Source organism: Athene noctua, chromosome 5 (genome assembly GCF_965140245.1).
Source record: "Athene noctua chromosome 5, bAthNoc1.hap1.1, whole genome shotgun sequence".
NCBI lineage: Eukaryota > Metazoa > Chordata > Aves > Strigiformes > Strigidae > Athene > Athene noctua.
Window position 1 is genome coordinate 19,165,362 of NC_134041.1, and position 22,350 is coordinate 19,187,711.

General features: G+C 36.6%; 2 protein-coding genes across 4 annotated transcripts in view; one reads left to right on the forward strand and one right to left on the reverse strand.

Annotated features, from left to right (window-relative positions):
- Positions 1–7: 7 nt before the first annotated feature.
- On the reverse strand, positions 8–21,980 carry GLMN (glomulin, FKBP associated protein). Of its 3 annotated transcripts, none has more exons than XM_074906562.1 (19): positions 21,866–21,980; positions 20,199–20,270; positions 19,575–19,700; positions 18,056–18,175; positions 17,220–17,328; positions 15,743–15,989; positions 15,179–15,278; positions 11,546–11,733; positions 11,009–11,062; positions 10,030–10,060; positions 9,575–9,664; positions 9,006–9,047; positions 8,848–8,921; positions 8,446–8,530; positions 6,757–6,863; positions 5,544–5,607; positions 2,115–2,238; positions 675–757; positions 8–544 (listed from the first exon to the last, which is right to left on the reverse strand). In XM_074906562.1, the coding sequence occupies exons 2-19, from the start codon at positions 20,262–20,264 to the stop codon at positions 437–439; spliced, it is 1,818 nt and encodes a 605-aa protein (XP_074762663.1). In that variant the 5' UTR covers positions 20,265–20,270; positions 21,866–21,980; the 3' UTR covers positions 8–436. The 3 variants fall into 3 exon arrangements, with proteins under 3 accessions (XP_074762663.1, XP_074762661.1, XP_074762662.1); XM_074906560.1 differs by having other exon boundaries at positions 6,757–6,866; XM_074906561.1 differs by lacking the exon at positions 21,866–21,980 and adding an exon at positions 21,691–21,821 and having other exon boundaries at positions 6,757–6,866.
- The window catches only part of RPAP2 (RNA polymerase II associated protein 2), a 42,067-nt gene continuing 41,596 nt past the window's right edge, over positions 21,880–22,350 (forward strand). The window contains exon 1 of the mRNA XM_074906559.1: positions 21,880–22,039. Within this exon, the coding sequence (XP_074762660.1) occupies positions 21,979–22,039 (61 nt within the window). The 5' untranslated portion in view covers positions 21,880–21,978. The remainder of the gene's footprint in view (positions 22,040–22,350) is intronic.

The following is a 22,350-nucleotide window of genomic DNA, read 5'->3' on the forward strand; positions in this document are numbered from 1 at the left end:
AAATACCTTGTGCTTAAACAGTGATTTTTAATTAATGGTTTTCCAGTCACTTTATAAAAATCTTTGTAATTCACAACACCAGTCAGCAACTATCATCTAACAAATTTTGAAAATTAACAGAAAAATAAATGCACAACCATATCTCCTTGCCACGACATAAGAACAAAAAAACCCCCTTGGTTTTAGTTTCTAAACTTAAGAAAAAGCATCAAATTCAGAAGAGAAGTACTTTTGTAAATAGAACATCTCTGTAAATTACATAGAACAATAGCAAAAGAAAATAAGAACAACAACAAGACTTATGAAGAGCAGCATATGCAATTCTAGAGGCCAGTCTAAATCACTCTTCTTTAAAGATTGGTAGCCTCCTTTTCAGCTAGTCTCGCAGTCAAAATGATCTGGTAAGAAGTATGTTAATTCAAATACTTCAGCTGACCTAAATGTTTTCATCCATTACAGCTTTTATTTTCACTTCAATTAGTTCTTCTACTCGAGCTAGAACACTTTCTATTAAATCAAATGTGAAGAGAGCCGAGTGTAAAACCTGAAATGACAAGAGATTATTTCTATTAAAAAAATTTTATTGTCTTTACCCACTGTACACATACATTTGTCTCCAGATTGAAACTAAATTTCAATACTTCTGAGTAACTTTGAAAGAAATGCAAACTCACCTGAAGCTGCATTTCAGTAGTCATGGCAGGCATCTTTTCCCCACTAACAGTTACAGAACAAACTGTGTTAGAACTGTGTGACTCTGTAGAGAAAAAAAAAACAACAAGAGATCAGTCTGCCAATTCCCGTAACTTTTAGAATGAAAAGAATATTTCATATATTAGCGTTTCTAGACAGTAATTGTTAAAACACACAAACCTAGGGATTGACCAAACACAAGACAGAAGGTGCTGAATATTAAGAGTTTGGGCTGGATGCTATCTACACGTTCTGTAAAAGATATGACTACATTACTGAACAGGTGGTATCTGCAACACAAACTAATTTTATGTAGCTAAAATGCTCCTCAAAAGGAAGAAAAAAAAATCTGGTAATTTTTAATATTTCCACATCCAGCCAGACAGTAAAGAGGTTCTTTAGCTTGACTTAAATGAATCCAGACATGAACGAATTATTTTATTAAGAAAAGCCTGCAGGCTTCTCTGTTTCAGGCAGCTTTCTTGCAGCATGCAAAAGTACAAGGACAAGTCTGAAAAGTGAGGGGAAAACCTCCTACATTCAGAGCACATATTTGAAATTCAGTGTAATGCTTATAGAGATTATACATTGGGGAAAAAGACTAAACCATTTACTGTTATGAGTTAGATGTTCTCTCCTGAACTCAAATCTCTCTATGCTTTGTCAAAGGCTAGAGAAATGTGAGGGGGACTTAAGGAAAACGCTTCCTGATTCATTTTAAAGATATCCACAGGTTGCCTTCAGAAAAATTCCCTTTCTCTGCCTTGTACTTACACAGTTTACAGCCACAGAAGAGGATATGACTAGGGGCAAAGCGCTGTACCGATATTTTTGGTAGCAGAAGCGAGTTCCTTGGGCTCTTAATTATACTGGAGACCACAAAGGAACAGAGGATCTGACATACACAGAGATCGCCTGAAGCAGCTTATGCCCTGTGGAATGTGTCTGCTTAACGCAGAGGAGAATCTGATTCTCTGTGTCAGATTAAAAATAAAAAATCCAGAATGTAGTCCTTTAGGCTTTAAGAGAGCACCTATTTGCTGTGTGAATTACTTCTTCTCTTGTTAGCTTCCCCACACCTAGCATGAAACCTAAGGGCTGTATATTCAGAGAGCCTTAGATGCTCCTGTCTAACCTTAAAATCAAAAGTATAAATGCAGAACAAGCTTTGCAGGTCTTCATGTGACACTTCTATCAGGTTGCATAAGCTTTACAAATGTGACAAGAGATAAACAACTTCAGATTTTTCTGACCGGTTATGAAAATTATTAATATCAAATATAGCAAATACTGAACTATTATTTGAAATCTGGAATAGTGTCAAAAGTTAAATAAAACATGATCTATGCAGCACTCACCAATTCTTTGCTGCCAAAGTTTGTAAATATGAACAAAGCTAAGAAAAAAAGAAAACAACTAACCTCTTCTGTTTTCTTTCTTATTCTTTATTTCTGCTTCATAGTGTGCTTTTGACATATTGAGTCCTACATGCAGTGGTTTTAAAAAATTTTGCTCAATCTTGGCAAGTGTGGTCCATACACCAGTCTATTCAAACAGAACAGAGAAGGTCACAAATTAGTTTTAATGAAGCATTGCAATACTCGGGTTTTGAGCACAAGTTTTTGGACTAGTCTTTATAACATACACTTCTATGCTGAGAGAAAAAAAGAATTTATACTTAGGCATTTAACCATGAATAGCATCATGATGGATATTTAAGCTCCTCTCCCTCTCTCTCACATTGTTTGTTGAAAATTGGAGGATGACGCAGTCAAAAAAAAAAAAAAGTGTGGGGGGGAAAACTTATAATAACTACAGCAGTGGAAATGCACATTTTCAACTTGTAAGCAAAGCTGAAAGGATCTTGATATGTTGGAGGGGGGTACTAGCCACTTTCTCAGGCTAGAATCTCTACAGTGAGTAAACAGCAGTTGTAGGTTCCTCCAAGATAATTCAGCAGCAAAATGGCAAACATTTAAATTCGTGTTCCTGAATTAACACTGTATTGCAATGCCAAATGAAAGCTCTGATAAATGTCACGCTCCTCAAATATATAACAGTCTCACCTATATCATGTTCAGTTTAAAAAATCCTTGCAGGAATGCGACTGGATATGCTACCACCCCATCCTTAGGCACAGTAGCCGACATGACCATGAACTTGTCCCCAGTTTGGCGTGGGTGAAGTAAGTTTACAGTAATGGCACTCAGGAACAAGAGATAGAAAGAAAAGATGCTCAAAACCAAGGCTGTTTAAGGTTACACAGCACAAGAGGGAAACTTTGCCTTTGTGCCTTATAAGCCCGTAGTTACAAAACTGCCGTAGAAGGAAACAAATACAAAGCAGTCTTTGTGTCTTTAGATACCAGAGCTGTTTATACAATTCCCTTCTTCAGGCAGTATCCTCAAAGGGCTGAGTAAGGATGATAAAAATAAGAACTTCAATGTTAAATGGTATTGTTGATTACAGTGGAAAATTCACCAAATTTTAATGTTCAGTGACACAAAGTTAACTGATCATAAAAGAAAACCAGTAATTATTTCCACCAGAATGGGGCTAAAAATGAAGAAACAATGTTCCAGAAAAACACTGATTTTTCAACTTGATTAATGAAAGCGCTTGTTACACAGCAATCAAAACATCTGAACTGCCATAAAAGGAGGCATTTTCTTTCTGCCCCACTTGCACTATATGAAGGGACCCAGGGAGGAAGTCAAGAACTGGCAGGGCTTAAATGTAAGGGAAAACTTCAGAAGAGGTGATGTTATTTTCTTCTTAAACTGTTGGGACATTCTTTATGCCAGGTACTAAACAGTATTGTTATAGTAATTGTGTGCCACTATATATAAATTTTTAATAATACTAAAAGAGGAATTCTCTTTTCTTACAAAGCTATGCATTTACATGAAATTAAGTGGACCATAATGAGCATTTAAATAGTAATCGCTCCTTAAATCTGAGAAACAGATATAGTCTATCAATACTAATTAATTACATAAATAGTAATGCACCAACTGAGAGCTACTTTTGCTATTCATCTTCATTATAGTTTTGGTAATCACCATAAACTGTATTATTCTACTTAGACTAATAACGTCATTCAGCACTTATAGAACTTGTATTCATAGATCTCAAAGTGCTCTAAAAATAGATCTGAATTTTTTCTGTATTTTAGAAAACAGAAAATGATGTGCTGAAATCCATTACTCCAAATCATAGAGTCAGTCAAGAAATGGGGAGAACAACAAAACACCTTAGGATACTTATCTGCTGGTTAGAATACTCATCTGACCATGACATTGTTTATTCAAGTCAAGAAAGGTTTTACAGTAATTTAAAATTGAAAAGCAATTTTTCTTTAAACTGTCACTAATTTAACCAAATATTTTAACGTAAAAATCAAAACATTTAGTACTAAGGAGAGAGGTGATACTTGTTTGCTACGTGATGTAGTGGATAAAAAGCTCCTGAATTGCATAAATTAGAGGAATGGTGGAACATAATGATTTGAAAGATTCAACAGAAGCTGCATTTACTATTAGAGCACTCGTAGTGGAATGTAATCGGAAAACTAAACACAAATAATTCTGCTGGTTCTTCAATGCTGTAGCAACACAATCCAAGTCAGAGCACTTATTAATCAGCTGCTAGACTACAGAATAGTTGCAAAATTCAAACAAGTTTTCCCTTGAATATCCAGGAACACATTTCCATCAGCTGCAGGTGGACAGGACTGACTCCACAAAACCAGCAGCTCCATCATAATATACTACACTGAATAGCCATAGAGCAGTTGACCAACAAATGCACTTTGCACTGATCTACCACTAACAAATGTTCCTGACTGCTTTAGACAGAAAACTGCTAAACAAAACAGAGAAGAGGTGGGGATTACAAACGAAGCTATAAAATCCTGCTTTACACTGAGTTAGCATGATATTATATGGGTAAAATACATAAGGGCAGTTTCAATTTTTTAAATATACTGCAAAGTTTAAATATGCAGAGTATTTCTGAAATATCTACATTCAGACATCCACACACAGAAGAAATGAAGGTAAGAGGTATACCTGTAATAAAAGCACAGGTAAACTGCAGCGGTGGGCAGTTTAGGCTGACAAGTTATCTTTGTGTGTAAAACATTCTAGGCTGTTTCCAGTAAAGTAATGTAGCAGAAAATTGGACGGTCTGGCCACTCCTTTTGTTACTTCAGCAGATGGATCTTACAGACAAAAATTTGTTTGATGCTAATACCTACAGAAGCTTTTAACATGTACCTATCATGCACCTGCACAGTTACTGTAAATATAGAATACTATTTTGCACATCTATTTAAATACTGTTATTAAATATTTTCTGAGGAATCTTAATAATTACAATTTTTAGCATATTGCACAAGAAGTATTTTGCCCAAAGGTGAATAAAATGGATCTCTTGAACTGCAAAGGTTTGTATTATTAGTATAGAGAAAGCCACTCAGAGGCCTGAGGGATACTAGTGAATAAATAAGCAGGAGTAACAAGTGTTTTCTTCTCATCAGAATACTTGATAAGAGATGTGATTTTTATGGTGACATACTCTAAAATTATGGACACAGACCACAGTTCAACAGGCAGAGTAAAAGAATTAGCTTATTTACAGTAACAGTTAAGTATGAATGCAGTCAAATTTCATAAAAATAAAGTAACACCATGTATCTCAACATAGTTAATAAAAGCATCACTTCTAGATTACTGACTATTGCAGTTAAAAATGCAAAAACCATGTTTTTGAATCAAGGGTAAGTGTTCACATGAATCCAACTCTCAGCCCTCGGCTAATCAATCATTTTCAAATCAGTTAGTACTTACTTGATTATCACTTTCAGAATCCTTAATGACTAAGTATCTCAGTAGATTTAGTGATGCCATAATCCTGTAAATTAAAAATGTACCTGTCATCATTCAAAGCACAGATTTATATTACAGGGATAGTAATTTAAATTTTCCGTTAGCCAGACATCCTAAAAATACATCCATTTGTACAAAACACAACCACTCATCTGTTGAGCAGCACAGCTTAGTCTAGAGCACCAGTGTGCAGTAGCATCCACGTTACAACAGGTGACACTTTGCAAGTAAAATTAAAACTGTCAGCAGATTGGGAGAAGGTTGGTGACTGTGGGGGAAAGAGTCCTCTGAAAAGATACAACCTTGGTACAGGATTTGTAATACGCATCACTGGTGATCCAAAGTCGATTTGAACCTAGTGTGTCAGTCTTCTTTATTACTGTACTGAATGTTTACTTTGGAGTGCTTTTTGCTTTTGTTTTACCATACTTTTTAGCAGAAACTATGGCTTTTTCCAGAGAAACAGCACAATTACAGATCATACATCTGTTTTTTTAAGTAGTTATGTGTCTGTCTGTCTGTACACTATCACCCTACTGATTTACAAGCCCAACTTTATTCATCACATGGGAAAGGACTTGTCCTATACACAAGATTTTCTGAGACATTTCAGTATTATATTACTTGATTCATATACTTCATTATATTACTTGAATGAAAGCATTCACTGTTCAGGTGACTCTGTATGTGCACTCATGAGGTCCTGGATTCCCAGCAGCAATCTCTGAAACAGGCTCAGAAAGGTTATGTGCTTTAAATTGTATCTGATAATTCTCACTGCCCTATATCGTGTAAAACAACACACCACATTTCTTTTGTTCCTCCAATTGCTCCTGCAGAAAGCTGACAAAGCATACTTTCCTGAAGAAATAACGTTTTACAAATTAGTTCTGTAATTTGACATCTGAGACCTTATATCCCCAGGGAATGGAGGAGGAATTCCTTTTTTAGTGCTAAAATCAATGTATAGCACTGGAACATTCTTCTATACAGAAGTTGAAAGGATGGTTGAAATAAGTGATCGTTTCTGTTTCAGTTCAAAAACTTTTAAATACATAGAGGTTGTCACCTCATTAGTTACATGACAGCATACCTCCCATTGTAGTAAGGTAGTTTGATGTCTTTTTAAATGATTAAAAAAGGAGAAAAGCCTCTAACTGCAATTACAACTCACCTATCTGAGTTTTGCAGAAGATCTGTCTCAGCACCTTCTGGAAGCAAAAGCACTAAATCTAGAAGGGAGATCAGGTGATGTCCTGTAAACCAAATGTTGTCACGTGCCTTCTGGAAAAACAATATATAAGTTTAGCTGAATGCAAAGTTTAAATCCTAAAAGTATCCTAAATCTTAAATAACAATAATTTTGCGAAAACAGAAAAAGGAAAAAAAAAAAAAAAAATCAAACACTAGAAGCAGTATTTTCTAATTACTACATGTGATTGAAGTATACAGACTAGATTTCTTCCCTACTTTGTGTCCCCATGATGAACTGTTCTTTTCAATTTCTTCAGAATAGATTCTCCACGTCTTCAACATACCACCATCAATACAGTTATTATTTGCTTACATAAACTTAGCAAATTTTAGTAAGCACTTTTTTTTATATTGAGGTATGGAACAACTGGCTATCTACCAGACTCTATTAATTTCATAATAGTAGTGTCACAATGTGGGTTGTTTTGTTTTTCAGATTATCAGGTGTTTTTAAATTTTCTTTGCATATTTCTAAACCCACAAATGGACTGGAAGGAAAACTGAGATTAGATAAGGAGACAAGAAGGGTGACTGTCTGTTAAATCAGATCAGATCAGGGACCTGGAAAGATTAAGACTAGCTGGGCACAAAAACTAAGATGAAATAAATGGATAGCAACTGGATCTTGTTATCATTCCATCTATAGCAGAATTCTTTGCAACAAACCTAGAATATTTAAATTCATATGATACAATTTTAAAATTATTTGTCTTTTTGACAGCCAGGGATCTCTACATGGAAGAAATGTATTAAGCGAATTCTGAAGCTGCATAGTCAAAAAATTCATTAGTAAGGAAATTTCAGAATATACTTTTACCTATTCAATATTAGTGTAAGCCCCTTTTGGAATGGTTTTCATATTATCATCTTCTTCACCCCTGCTGATTCAATATACAGGACAGACTATGATCTCATAAATACTAATTCACTGCTTTCTAACATAATTATGCTAGCATAAAATATGCATACATTTACTATCTTGTCCTATTTGACAAAAGGCAGTATTCTTGAGAATTAAATTTGGTTTGGAGAAGGCCCTAAGCAGTGGTGAAAAAAAAACACGGGGGGGATAAAAAAAAAGTTATTTTAAATTAATTTTTCCAACTTCTTGGTATCAATGATTATGAAATATGAGATTTAAATTGCTTTGATCTAGTTCAACCCTTTTTGATTAATTTAACGTTTGTGAAGCACTCGTAATATAATGCTGACTGTCAGCATAAAAAACAAGAAAAAAATTAATAATTCTGTCTGGACTGTAGCATTTGAATTATATTCAAGAAATTAGGAACTGTGAAGATAAAGCAAAATATTGAGTAGTTCCTCTAAGAAATAAGCATGTATTTTCAGAAAAGGTAATAGTAACTTAAAAAAAATACAGTAAGATCGTGCAATTAAAAAATACAACTGTAAAATTATAATGTAAAACTATATACACAGAAAAAAGCCAAATCAGCATTTTCAATTATGTAATTTCCCAATCTTAGGTTTCTTTTCAAAGTGGATTTTTTTAATGCATCACTCAAAGCTTAAGCCATACCCATTTTCTCAACATAATACTGATAGAATTTTGAGATGGCAACTTGTTTTTTAGTGGTAATAGCCTCACCATTAACGATAAGTGAATCTGATCTTTTATATTTTTAATAATGTATCCTTCCACACCAGCATGGTTGCTTGTCTTCAGTAAACACCTTCAAACAAACAAAAAGATATTATCTCTTCAAAGCTCCAATATGATTAGCTCAAAACTTAGATGAAATGACTTTATTCACTAAGTGGGAGTTTTACCACAGAAAAACAAGATAACTATGTAACCTTTAAACACTAGCTTACACAAGAAAACTGATTTTATGTGAGACAGTTGAAAGTCATTATTTATCCAAAAATTAACATAGTACAATCAATGTGGTTTACCAGATAGAAGTTCTGTCAGAAATCATTGTATCTATGCAATTAAGCTGCAATAACGCTGATATTACACAATTACTGTAGAAACTGGAATGCATACCTGAATAATGTGTATTTTCCCTCTGCATCAAACTTGTCTATGAACAGCTGCAAAATATTTAGACTCTTTTTTCTCTAAAGAAAAAAAAAAATGTTATCAGATTAATTCTAATCAAATAAATTCAGCATTTAACTGATTCTATAGGTCACATTACATACCAAATGCTCTATGGGACAAAGGGTCATAACTTTCACCAAGTCCTGCAGATGGACAAAGAAAACATAATTTCTAATTACATTACACCACACTGACTAAAATCTACTCAAGACATTAAAAACACAAAAAAACCCCAAAACCCTACTGCCCATAAAACCATGCCTATGAGAAAATTCTCATCAGAGAAATTCACATTAGCTTCAGTGATTGAAATCCCAGGGCTGATACATAAGAATACTATTCCTATAATGTTGGGTCCCAATAAGAATGTAGTCAAGCAGCATATTTGGAAGGAAGATGGAAAAACAAGCAAGCACCATCTTTCAGCTAAGATCAGTGCCCACCTGCTTCAGTGGCCTGCACATACACTACGTATATTTTGTCACTGGAACTTCATGCTGTAGCAGGTAGAAAAGACAATCAATTCTATATAGCAAGACACTGAAGGTTTCAATTTAATGACACAAGTGTATAAAGGTTCAGTAGTATGTCCTCTCTCAAACACCTAGAAGACAGCTAGACATTATTTATAATGAAACTTTAAAGGCTTCTGTACATTGCTTCTTATTACCTGAGGTACGTTAATAAAATCTCTGAATTCTAAATACTGATGGAGGAGGCTATTATCTTCCATTCTCAATAAACAGCTCTCAAACAGATCCTGCAGGAAGAACAAAAAAAAAAAAAGCTGCCAACATTTTGCACATATATAAGACATTAATCTATATGCCTAACATTTCATCGTTAAAACTGCTTTCACTGTAAATGCTCATTCAGATATCCTAAGTTCCTAGGAGCTTAAGTGACAATGGCAATTTAAACATTTACGCATGTGTGTAAAGTTCAGTAAATATAAGTGTTTGTAAGACTAAGGAATACCTAAATTAAGCCTCAAAATATTTCTGAAACCATTATCTGAACTATCATTTGTACCTTTCTTAGAAAGGGAAAATAAAGTTTTACCATTACTTAAATTGGAAAAAATGAACTTTCTACCATTGAAAATTTGATTAAACAAAAACTTACAAGTCCTTTAGATAACACAGATTCTTCTGTTCTAGAAAAAAAAGGAAACATCATCAAATTTAAGTTGTTAATTAAAAAGACACTGTTGATATTTCAGAATACTAGAACAGAGATCAAAAATATCTTGTCCCTCAACAATTTCCATTGTATTTTCTAAATATAGTATCCTCATTAATCCTGTCAAAGATTTTTAGAATTAATTGGCTGATGAAAAGTTGAAAATCAGATACCTTTCTTTGGGGTTAAAAATGACATTTTTTGCCCTCAATATTTATAAATGCTCAAAAGCTGCTCAAAATCAGCATCTCATATCTCACTGGTATCAAAACACTGATTAACAAAGAAAATGAAACTTTTCCCAGATTACACCATTTGCATAGTTCTGCAAGCCTGCGAAAAACACAGCAGATCCTAAACTGGAAGTTTTGACCAGGAAGTTTTGTTTAAATTTTACCAGGAAATGGTAAGCAGTTATAATAAGCTTCCCTTCTATAGCACTGCTAAAAACTATTTGGTCAACATTGCTGCTTATAGATGGCAAAATAATCACGATATACTGAAAAGTCTGGTTTCCTTCAGAAAGCCTGAGCTTTAATCAGATTGCATATTATATCAGAATACATTCAAATAAATACTATTACAATAGTCTTCTCTAGTAGCAAACTCATTGTTACAGAAGTACAAATATACACTCTAATTATTCTGCATGTGTTTAAAAGACCTTAATTTTGCATTTTGATAATAAAGTTTCTAAAAACTGTATCACAATACAAGCTGAAAATAATAAGTAAGTAAATGTTTTAGAGACCTTTTTATAATTCTTAGTAAAAGAAACCATCTTCTTGTAGAACTTGCCATTTTAACTCTCAGGTTTAAAAACCTCCTCTGAACTTATCTGGTATATCCGAAATTTGATTCTATGAATTACTATAAAAAGATCACACCCGCTATCTCCAACTCCAAATACCATAAATCCTACCTTTTCAGTAGCACTTCAATATGTGTCATATTGCATTGCAGAAGATATGATGGACTAAAAGTGAAAAATTAGGTTTACATTAAACTGCATAAGCCATATAAATTTGCACATAGTTAATATATTTCACAGGATTAGTCTTTTTTGGAAAATCTATAAAAATATAGAATTAATAATTTTTAAACAGACACAAAATAGTAAGTCAAATTGTTTTTAATAGCTCTTACATGTAAACTGTCTATAAATATTCAATTGGAAATTTAATACATATTAATTTTCGGCATGTGACTAATCCTACCAGTTTCTTTAAAAGGACAGCTCATCTAAAATTTAACCATAATAATCTGCAGGACTGGAGTATGTTCTTATTCATATAATATAAACACCATAAAATATAAACGCATAAAGGTTCACATAAAACAAATACTAGAGAAATACACAGTTTTCATTCATAACTACTCACAAATAAAAAGTTTTCTTCTGCTCAGAAAGAATCTTCAAAGTACAGACTTATGATAAGTGAAGAAGAATAGTTCTTACCTAAATACCATTGGAAAGCAGCCAATACCAAAATGCTGAACAAACATCAGATATGACAGACATGCCAAAGAATCTGCAGAATTCTTTTGCTCTAGGTCCGCAAACTCCTGATTCTCCCAGTGTGGACTTTTGCCCTTACGATGTAAAAACACTAATGGTATCAATTCTCTTATATCCCACAAAATGTTCTAAAAAAGAGAGACAGATTGCCTATAGTTGCCTTTAAAAGACCTGAATACAAATTAAGTTTCAAAGCTTTAACTGTTATTTGCAGTAAATTCTCTTACATAGCATAAGTATAAATTAATCTATATATTTTGTATTTATGATATATACACATATGCAAAAAAGACCCTGCAGGAAAAATAACTACTGTTAGAAGAATGTTACTAAGATAGCAAAGTCAAGCACTCAAGTTAGCAAAAGACAAAATAAAGCCACCCTGCAAAACCCTAGTTTGGCTCTCTTACAGACAATGCTATGGATGATGATAGCTTCATGATCACATTATGCCACATGACCTCTGTGTTTTTCAGATCACAGAATACTCAGTATTTTATTTTCTGCTCACTAATCAATATGCAACACAATGTTTATCTGCTAAAGGCAAGCCCTGCTTTAAAGTTAGAAACACTGTGTAGGGCCTTTCTTTCCAGTGGTGCGCAACACAATGACACCCAAGTACTTCACAAATACTAGTGTGGTTCCCCTCCCTGACCCCTATTCACGTGGATTAGGAGAGGGTGAAACTCCTATTGTACATTTTATGAAGAAACAGCAAGATCGAGGTTAACTCACTATTCTGGGGTTGTCCAAACTGAATATCCATGATCTCACATTTTGGAAAATTAGGATTATGCAAGATGTCATGTAGTCAAAGCATGACTTTACTGACCTTAGCTGCAGTTCTCATTACCCAATTCCACAAACAGCAGAAGTGAATTTCTTGAGAAAATGAAGAAAAGGTAATTCATAATTAGCATAAAAAACATGGTTTCAGACTGTGCCCAACAGGAGAGGTAGGCTAAATAGTCAGTTTTTAAGAGCACACTTCAACTATCTTAACCATAAGATCATCTTCTGGTAAACCCTGTCTCCTTCACTGCACACCCTGATAGTTCTGCAATAAAGAAAGTAAAGGTTTCAGAGACAAGATTCTCTTCCATCGCACAACCACCAACTGATCCACAAAGCAGTTCCATCCTATGCTGAGACATGCTGGGGGAAAAAATGGATATGATCATGATAGAAAGCCTAATTGTTGTTGAAAAACGACCAAAAGTTTTGCTAACTGCTTAGTGTGCTTCACTTTACAATCTTAACATTTGGATATTGAATTCCATGTGCAAAAACGCTTAGATTTTTAAACACACATTGAAGAAACAGAGTTGCATCACATGGCAACATGCAGACTTACTCTGCGTGCATGCACATTTACACACATATATTGATGTGTGCTTTCCTCATGCCAGACAGCTCCAAGTCTTCCTTTTGAAAACTCATCAAGTCTTCATGTACCATTCCCTGCCCCAAAATGACACCCTGACCCAGTCCCTCTGCTCTTCTAGGACTAACTATATCATATAAAAAGCCATCTAACTCCCTAGTTCATAGTTCACAGTCATTATAGCCATCCTCTGGCAGTTGGATCTCCTCAGACTCTCAGCCATCTTCACCCCCACTCTATCTTCTCTGTAACTTCCATTTCCCTCTTACAATTGCCCTCCAGGCATTCTTTGACTTCTGTCTTTGTATATCTGACCGGTGAATTTTTCTCCTCTAACCAGGGATAACAAGGTAGAACAAAGTCCAAAGCTCAAACTTCACTATTCTTTCATACTGTCAACATTAACATGAGAAACAAATGTTACCCACAGTTAAGAAAACAAGTTACAGAAAAATATTTTCATGGCTGGTTACCAAAACCAAATTGTATTTTTGTTAGCAGTAAATATTAATAACCAGTTAATAGTCATTTAATGCTCAGTTCTCCTATACTTCTAAAAAGGTCAGCTTGTTTTATAAGTATTGAAGAGACTAGCTGCAATCTTGATACAAATGAGCTGTTACTGTCTAGTCAATGTAACTCAATTAGCAGCCCATTGGCTATCCTGAGGGAAGACTCCATTTACTTTCAAAAATATTTTCCACTCTTACTTCATTACAAGATTTACCAGCCTGCTTCTGAATAAACTGTCATAAAATAATCCAGCACCTGGCTGTCGAGAAGGTTCCTTCATTTCATCAGCCCAACATAAACCATTGTATAACCATGCATTTGAAAATTAGAGACAACTGATCTTTACAAATATTTTAAATTTGGCATACTGGGTCTGACTGGAATGGAGTAGATTTTCTTCATGGCAGCCTGAATGGTGCTGTGCATTAGATCTGTGACCAAAAAAGTGTTGATAACACACCAGTGTTTCAGCTACTGCTGAAGAGTGCTTGCACAGCATCAAGGCCTTCTCTGTTTCTTACTCTGCCCCTCAGCAAGCAGGCAGAGGGTGGGCAAGAAGCTGCGTGGAGACACAGCTGGGACAGCTGACCCAAACTGATCAGAGAGACATTCCATACCATATAACATCATGCTCAGCAACAAACAGGAGTGGGGGGGAGTAATTTTCAGATTAACGACTGTTCAGAGACTGGCTAGGCATCAGTCTGCTGATAGAAGGTACTGAGTGACCGCCATTGCATCACTCGAGGGGTTTTTTCCTTCACTTATTGTCTTTTTGTCAACCTTTGCATTTTTCTTGCTTTTGGCCTTCAGATTCTCTTCCCCATTCTGCTGGGGGGCCTAAGTGACTGAGAGTGACTGGGTCAGGGCATAGCTGCCAGCTGGGGTCAAGCCACTACATTTGGATATGTGCAGGAGAGGAAAAATTCTTTATCACATTGAAAACATTAGTGAAGCACAGCTCTACTTGCTGTAACTTTATTAATCACACCTAGTCCTATTTCTGAAAACATACACATATTGTGTGTTCCAATGTATGCATGGACTGTACCTGACTATCTGCTTATAAGGCTTGTTTTTGCTGCAAATTCAAATAAAATTATCTATACCCACAATGATCTTGCTCTGATATAACACAGCTACTATGTAAAACATTCAAAGCCAGAGTAACTGCACTGGTGGCATGGAGCAGACATGTTCCCACTGAATTTCCAGCTATAGCATCAGCAACAGTCAGGCATCAATGCTTTAAATCAGCTGCCACTGCACTGTGCACTTTAGAGATTTCTCTCTCTGCAACACTTGGATTAAAGGTAATACGTAGATTGTACCTTGATGTAACCCTGCAACAAAGACAATCCTTTAGATATTCTAATAAATTCATACATCACCAAGCAAAAGAAGCAGTTACAGCAAAGTAGCAGCTGCTGATTCAGAGAGCAGTTCAAACTGGTTTATCAAGGAGCAAAACTGTGTCTGCAAGGTTTGTAATTTCCAGAGATGGGACCCAGAACTGTTCTAGACCTTCATCCACCTGCATTATGTTATGAGGGCCAGTAAGTCATCCCACTAACCAATAAAGGAAGCAAAATGAGCTCTAGAACAAATTATAGGTAATTCTGAACTAGACTACTGGTTTTGCAAACATTGTAATTAATTTTGACTGCACTTACTATAATTTCAATTGCAAAATGCTGAAAGGGGTGTTCTTCAATGCCTTCAAGTTGTTCAAGCTGAGCTGTCAATAACGGGTATTTCAGGCTTTTCATACAGCTGAAATAAAAAGGGGTGAAACTAAATCACCAATACAGTCACAAATACGACTATAATAGTGTCATTGATGACCAAGATTAAAGTCTCTATTCACTCTATTCATACTAGCTGCTGCTACTCCTGATATTCCAAGAAGAATAAAAAAAATCCAAAACCATCCCCTATAGAAGCATCCTTAGACTTCACCTCCAGAACATGATTACCCTCACTGTTGTAAATCTGAGAAGCAAAGGAATACCAAATCAGCTTCAGAGCAGAGACTAATATTTCTTTACCATTTCCACGTACTTACAAATATTTTTACTTTTCTTTTCTCACTTCATAAATATGTAAGGCATATTTAGGTTTTTTTTCTTTTTTGAAATACCTCATTAGTTAACATAAGTTGGCAGCGTTACAAAACACTAGTAAGACGATTTATTTACTGCCTATAGAAATATATTACACTGACATAAAATGCTCACAATTTTAATAATTCTTCTTTCAGCTCCATGTCATTATATTCTGATGACTTTTCCATGTTCTTAACAACTTCATTCACAAAAGGTTTAGCAAAGTCCACCACGGCATTACAACACTGACAAAGACCAAGTTTATCTTCTTGTATTTGTTGTTTCGTATAAGGTACAGGTAAAGGAGTAAGCTGATTCATAATCATGGCCAAAGATAAACCCACTGAGTAGGCCTTCTTGTTCTGAAGTTTCAAAAGCACTGGGGGAAAGAAAAAAAAAAAAACAAAGGGGAAAAAAGAAAACATTTTGAGACACGAAGTTATTGCTTACTTAGTTGAGGAAAATGTGAAGAAAAACAAGAAAACATAAAAAAGCCTTTAGTTTCTGGAAGGAGAGGGACTGATACTTGAAATCACATGAGCAAATCCAGAAAGACTGAACAACGTCAACCAGTTTAATATACTGTAGTTAAGATGACCGTGTATTTGAGAATGTCTAGTATTAAAGCAGTCATCCATTTCAACAGATTCTTCCTTTCTCTGTAGCACCATGATGAGGACTGAAAAAAAAAATGTGTCTTTCTAGAACTAGTCTAACTAAAATAATACTCATTTATCTGACCTGGAAAACTCATTTATTGCTTCACTCCTGTGCTTGGCAAAACCACAAGCAACAGCCCAACCTTTCTGCTGAGATCTGACTCAAACTGAAGCAGCTCAGAACTGTTCTGTACTCCACGTTAGAGCCAACAGAGGGGCTCCCAGACTGAAGAAGCAGCACAAGTGGTTTTCCCCTTAAACAGCACCCAGGCTAACTGCAGATTGGCTATCCAAAAAACCACATACTTCTGATAACCAAAATGCTTCTCTTGTGTTATTGAATTATGTTAGAATTTAACATCTCAGAGACTGATATAATCAGACTTAAATTTGATACACACACTTGATTTCATCTCACATATCAAAACAGAAACTACTACTTGTTACCTATTTAGTGAGTGTCCAAAACCAGTATGTTTAGTTTTTATATGCAAGTCAGAAGAAAGTTTTCCCCTCACCAATCAAATATTTCAACCTGCTTCAACCTGAAATAAAAGTTTTATACTATGGAAATATGAAATTTTACTTCTTAAAAGTTAAATAATGAAGAATTTCACAAATCCATGCAATTCTCTATATCTGTAACAACAGTATGAATGGTTTACACCTCTAAATGTAACTGTCACAGGACCACATTCTTGTGAATGATGAAAAATGGCTGAATATTGCTTTTTTAACTGATGCTATTAACCCCATCTAAAATATTTTTCTAACAGGCCAATATAAGCATGAAAGTTATATCCTGTGTTATTTTGCAGAATGTAATAGACTGTAATAAAGCCTGTCAGGACAGACATATTATGAAACTATTCCAGCAAAGGCTAAACTAAATTGATACATAAATGATAAAATAATTTAATTCAGAAATCACATGAGAAACTGAATCTTACCTGTCTGCAAAGGCTGAAGCAGTAACATGACAGTTTGGCATACTTGCTCTGCAGAGGTCTGCTCAATCTGCTCAAGTAAACCCAGAAAAAGTTCCTTTGGATTGCATAGCTACAAGAGAGAAACAATGCATATTTTTTAATAACCAATAAGCTAAAAAATTCATCACAAGCAAACTTAAATGCAGAAGTTCCTGAACGTCAAGCAAGCAGATCTGAACATCCAAGATAACCTTCAAGAAAACAAATATGAAACAATGAGTACCTCTCTACAACTGATATCTTCTGTAGAGTGTATGTGTGTGCAGTTTCATATAAGCTGAAAACATGTAAGTAATGACACTACAATTGATTTCTGTGGTCCATAAAAACCTCACAGTACCTTAGCAAAGGAATCCTTAGGAGTAGACAGAAAAGAAAAACCTCAGTGTGAATTTAACTCAAGCTATAGAGTTTGCAAGTTGTCTTTTAAGTACATGAATGAAAGGGAACCAGTTTTCTATAGATTAAAACGTTTTTCTCCTACTACTCCATCAGATTCATCAGGTAATCATTATCATATTGCACCTGCAGTAGACACGAGGTAGTATTGCTGTGGATTGTATTGCTTTTGTTTGCCCAGTTAGTAATTTCAAAAACCTTGTAAGAGGTTATCTCTGAGAACACTAAGCCTGGGTGTACTTCAGATGAAACTGGCCTGTGAGTTTAAAAGTTACAAGAAATGGACAGAAAAATCCAGAAGTATTCACATCTTGTTTTCCTTTGAAATCGAGGAGAAAAATAAAACCTCTCCCTTCCCTACAATTTTTGGATTATAACCATAGATTTCAAAAACATACCTGTGCCAACTGATGTAGTATCTTCAGGCAGTGTTCTCGTTTATCATCTTCCTGTTTATACGTGAAAATACATCTAACAAGAGGACAGATGAGATTCCAACCCATATTCTTGATGATAACCTGAAAAACAGATTGTCAGAGAATAAACCAAAACTGGACATCTTCTGAACCCAGAAAGACTGCATATATGAAGGCCAAAAAAAGAGAACAGATCCATGCCCTGGTTGTTACCAACACCATAATAACATCATTGAAAATTTAACAACTATTACCACAAAGTTCTATATTTGACATACATTGTATTCTCCCCCCATACCTATAAACACAGCTGCATATTTTGTAGTTTTCTTTAATGTACTAATTCTAACAGGTGAATATATTAAGAATTTATATGACAATACATTTTAAACAGGACTGAGTAGAAGAGTTTTGCTGAAAGAAAGAACACTGACAAATTATGTTTAACCTGAGGAGATTTAGATCTTCAGTTGTTACCCCAAACTCAAAGTGCAAAACCAGACTGTGAACCCCATGTAACATTGCCAAAATACTCCACCCTCTATCTTCTTTCTGAGCTTATTTACCTGTGTACAATTTAGTATATTATCCCATCTCCCCAAGGTGCCTGCAGACATTAGCATCTCTCACATTAGCATTAGCTGAGTTAGCCCTTACTGTTTTGGCAGTATCGTTATATTTATTTGTGGTGGGTTGACCCCAGACATCAACTAATCACGCACCAGCGGCTTGCTCACTCTCCTCCCCCAGTGGGATGTGGGAGAGAATCAGAACAAGAAAACAGAGAGTAACTCATGGGTCGACACAAGGACAATTTAGTAAGTGAAGGACAAAAGGGGGAATGACACAAACCAACTCACACCAGAAGACCAATGCCCAGCCAGTCTCCAAGCAACAGCTACTTGGGAATGGGTCCTCCTCCCCATGGTTTTGCTTGCTGAGCATGATGTTATAAAGTATGGAATATCTCTTTCATCAATTCAGGTCAGCTGTCCCAGCTGTGTCCCCTCCCAACTTCCCTGCTCACTGAAGGGGCACAGTGAGAAATGGAGAAGGCCTTGACACTGTACAAGCACTCTTTAGCAATAGCTGAAACACTGGTCTGTTGTCAACTCTGTTTTGGTTACAAATCTAAAACACAGCACCAAAGAGGCTGCCATGAAGAAAATCAACTCCATGTCAGCCAGACCCAGTATGCCATCTGAAATCCTGCCCTGCCAAAAAAGGCCAAAGTCACTTTCTCTTAATTATGCTTCTGTCCTCCCTTTTCTCTTTGCTTAACTCACTGAAAAAGTTATTAATGTTTTTGTTGAGATTATCTATGTTTCTGTGAGCTAGCCACCTGAAATTACAACAGAACGTGCGCTTAACACAGAGCAACTTACTATTCATATGTACTGCCTTGTTCCACAGTAAAAGTAGCCTTCCCTTTTTAACGAGCAGTTTTATCTGTTTAATAGTGTGTTAGTGCAAAACTAATATACAATGCAAACAAACTCACCTTATTTTTCTCATTTTGAATTACTTCTAATAACTGAGCTGCATACCCATCTTCTAAACATTTCTGACCTGCTACCTGAAACAGATTAAAATCTTCTCCTTTGAAATCAGCTTCCTCCAGAATTTGCTAGAAAGAAAATATGCATGTTTAATACCATACTTATAAAAGGAAAATAAAAAATAAGAAAATCCAAGCTTTCACTTCAAAATTAAACATAGTGTCATTGTAGCCTATGCTTTCCAACATCTTTCACATATTAAAAACAATATCAAGAGCTACTACAGAAGACAAAGCAGTATTTCAATAGCACTTTCTAAGTCTAGACTACAGCATATTGTCTGGAAGATATATTTTCTACAACAATCTGCTAGGGTTTTGTTACTTCAGACAGGTAGTGTTGAGTACAAAACCACTTCTTTCTCCAAGAAACAGAAGTTATCAAGCATCTTGGGATAAACACTAAAGAAAAATCAGTGAAACATGGAGGCTGAAGTTAGCTGCCCAACAAGGAGTTCTGCTAACAATTGTCTTGTGTTTTGGGGTCATTTTAGTTTCAATTATAACACATGAAGAGAAATGCACACTGCTTATACTCATTAGTTTTATGTAAAGAAAACCACTTACACATCTTTGTATTATGGCTTGAAGTTCATCAACAGCCATTATAGTTCGGTTTTGTTCTTCTGGCATGGAAAACTATTGTAAATTAAAGAGCACAGTATGAAAACATAGGAAGTAAAAACACACACTGAAAAACAATTACATTATCAAAAAAAAAGTCCAATAGAGGAATGAGAACAATCTAAACAGGTATTATGAAGACCACATGATAAAAAAAACTGAAAGGAGCATTTTTAATAAGTGTACACTGTATCATTCTACTCCTCATATTTGCAGGAGACAGTATTACTGACCAGAAACAACCTGCATTCTATGTAGAGGGAAGCTAGTAGTACCAGGGTCATCTTAAGAAGTTCGGAGGCCTCAGCTACAATTTGGGCACATACATCGAAAACTACAGCTAATACAGAGCAAGTTCAGGCTCACTGTGTACCAAGCATAGATGCGCACAATACATTACATTTTCTGTGACTATTCTCACCAGAGGAGCTCCTGCTCAGCTGTGACTGGAACATGCACAACTGATACAACCATCATGCCAGTTTATATCAACAGTCCTATCAAGATTACATATGCAATATTATTTATTTCTTTCTAGCACCTACACTGAGCTAGTTCAGTGGCCTTTTGCCTCTATATACTGTAATTTCAAACTTTCTTGCTAAGAACAATTAAGTTAAACATTTGAGTAATGTTAAGTACATACAAAGTGATACATAGCCAGGACCATGAACTACAAATAAAATCAAACTTGATCATCCATGTGATAAATCACAGGAGCAATCATAATCTTTATAGTTTTAAGTAACTGCATGTGCCTAAACCTGGTTATATGATCACTGTAAGCGTCAGTTACCTCTGCACCTGCGTAATTAGCTAACTATTCATCAAAACACTCAAATTCCATATTAACACAGACACCTCAATGTAACAACCTCAATCTTTCCTGCTATGTCACAGAGCATCTAGATAACTGAGCTACCTGGATGTTTAGAAAAAACAGACAATTCAGTAAAGCTTAAAAAGCACCTGTGTATGAATTTTATTAAAGCACAAACAACTCACTTTCTATTCTCAACAGCCTATTTTAACATTTTTCTTGTCACTGCAGACTAGCAATGTATCTAGCCTGTCATTTTAGTTTGGCCATTATCATACGGTTTATTACCACACATCGTACTACTTGAGCTCTTAATTTTACAGGATATTATTAATCCTCCCCAAACAATTTGAATATACTTTTGAACGCTAGCATTCTTACGTTTTCAGTCCTCAGTAACTTTCCGATGTACCTGCAGCCCTGAAACATGCCCTAAGCACCCACTGTGCTGTTCCAGGGATTTACCAGCTGAGCTCGCAGACGGTCTCAGGCCTTAATACTTAATCCAGTTTCTAATTAAATCTTTTCAGGGGTTTCAGCGGTAAGTGGACAACATCCGAATCATGTGAAAATGTCTACTATAAGTACTCACCAAACTCCCTAACAAACACATACCTCAGCCCCTTCCCTAGGCGGGGTACAACACGCAGGCCAGTACGAAAAAGCTGCCAACCTAAACCTTTAACACACAGCTGAATTAAAAAACCCCAAGGCCACCCTCCGCCTCCTCAGCAGGCCGCCGGTGGAGCCGCGCTCCGTCCCGCAGCCCCTCAGTCCCGACCGGCCGTACCTTCCGCGCCCGTCACTCCCCAGGACCTCGCCGCCGGCGCCGGCCCGGGCCACGCCGCGACGGCGGCTCCGCCTCCCGGGTGAGAGGTCAGAGGGAGAGGGCGGGCGGCCGCGATGATGGCGGCCGGGAAGGCGCAGGGCGGCGGGCAGGGGAAGCCCAGCCGGCGGCGCGCAGGTAGGCTCCAGGCTCCGCGCGCCGGTCCCCCCCGCTCGGCGCTTTGGGCTCTCCCTGTGCTCTCAGGCCGGCACAGTGGCCTCGCCCAACTCGCTGTACCGGGAGGGGGGCGAGCGGCGGAACGGCCGCGGTCGGCGCAGCGGGGCCGCTGCTGCGAGCTCGGTGGGCCTCGGCCGGGCCGGGCCGGCCGTGCGGTCGAGACCGGCCAGCGGCGGCTGTCGGCAGCGGCCGCAGCCTGCGCGCCGGGCGCCCCGGGGCCGGGCGCTCCGCTCTGCCCTCGGGCTGCGCGGGGGCTGCGCGCCTGGCTCCTG

Coding starts and splice junctions, on each gene's coding strand:
- GLMN (XM_074906560.1), bottom strand. CDS start 20,264: ATGCCAGAAGAACAAAACCGAACTATAATGGCTGTTGATGAACTTCAA. Junction 10,061..11,008: donor ATTGAAGTGCTACTGAAAAG/GTAGGATTTATG, acceptor TTTTTTTTCTAG/AACAGAAGAATCTGTGTTAT. Junction 6,867..8,445: donor AGATTCACTTATCGTTAATG/GTGAGGCTATTA, acceptor TTGTTTTTCCAG/AAGGCACGTGACAACATTTG.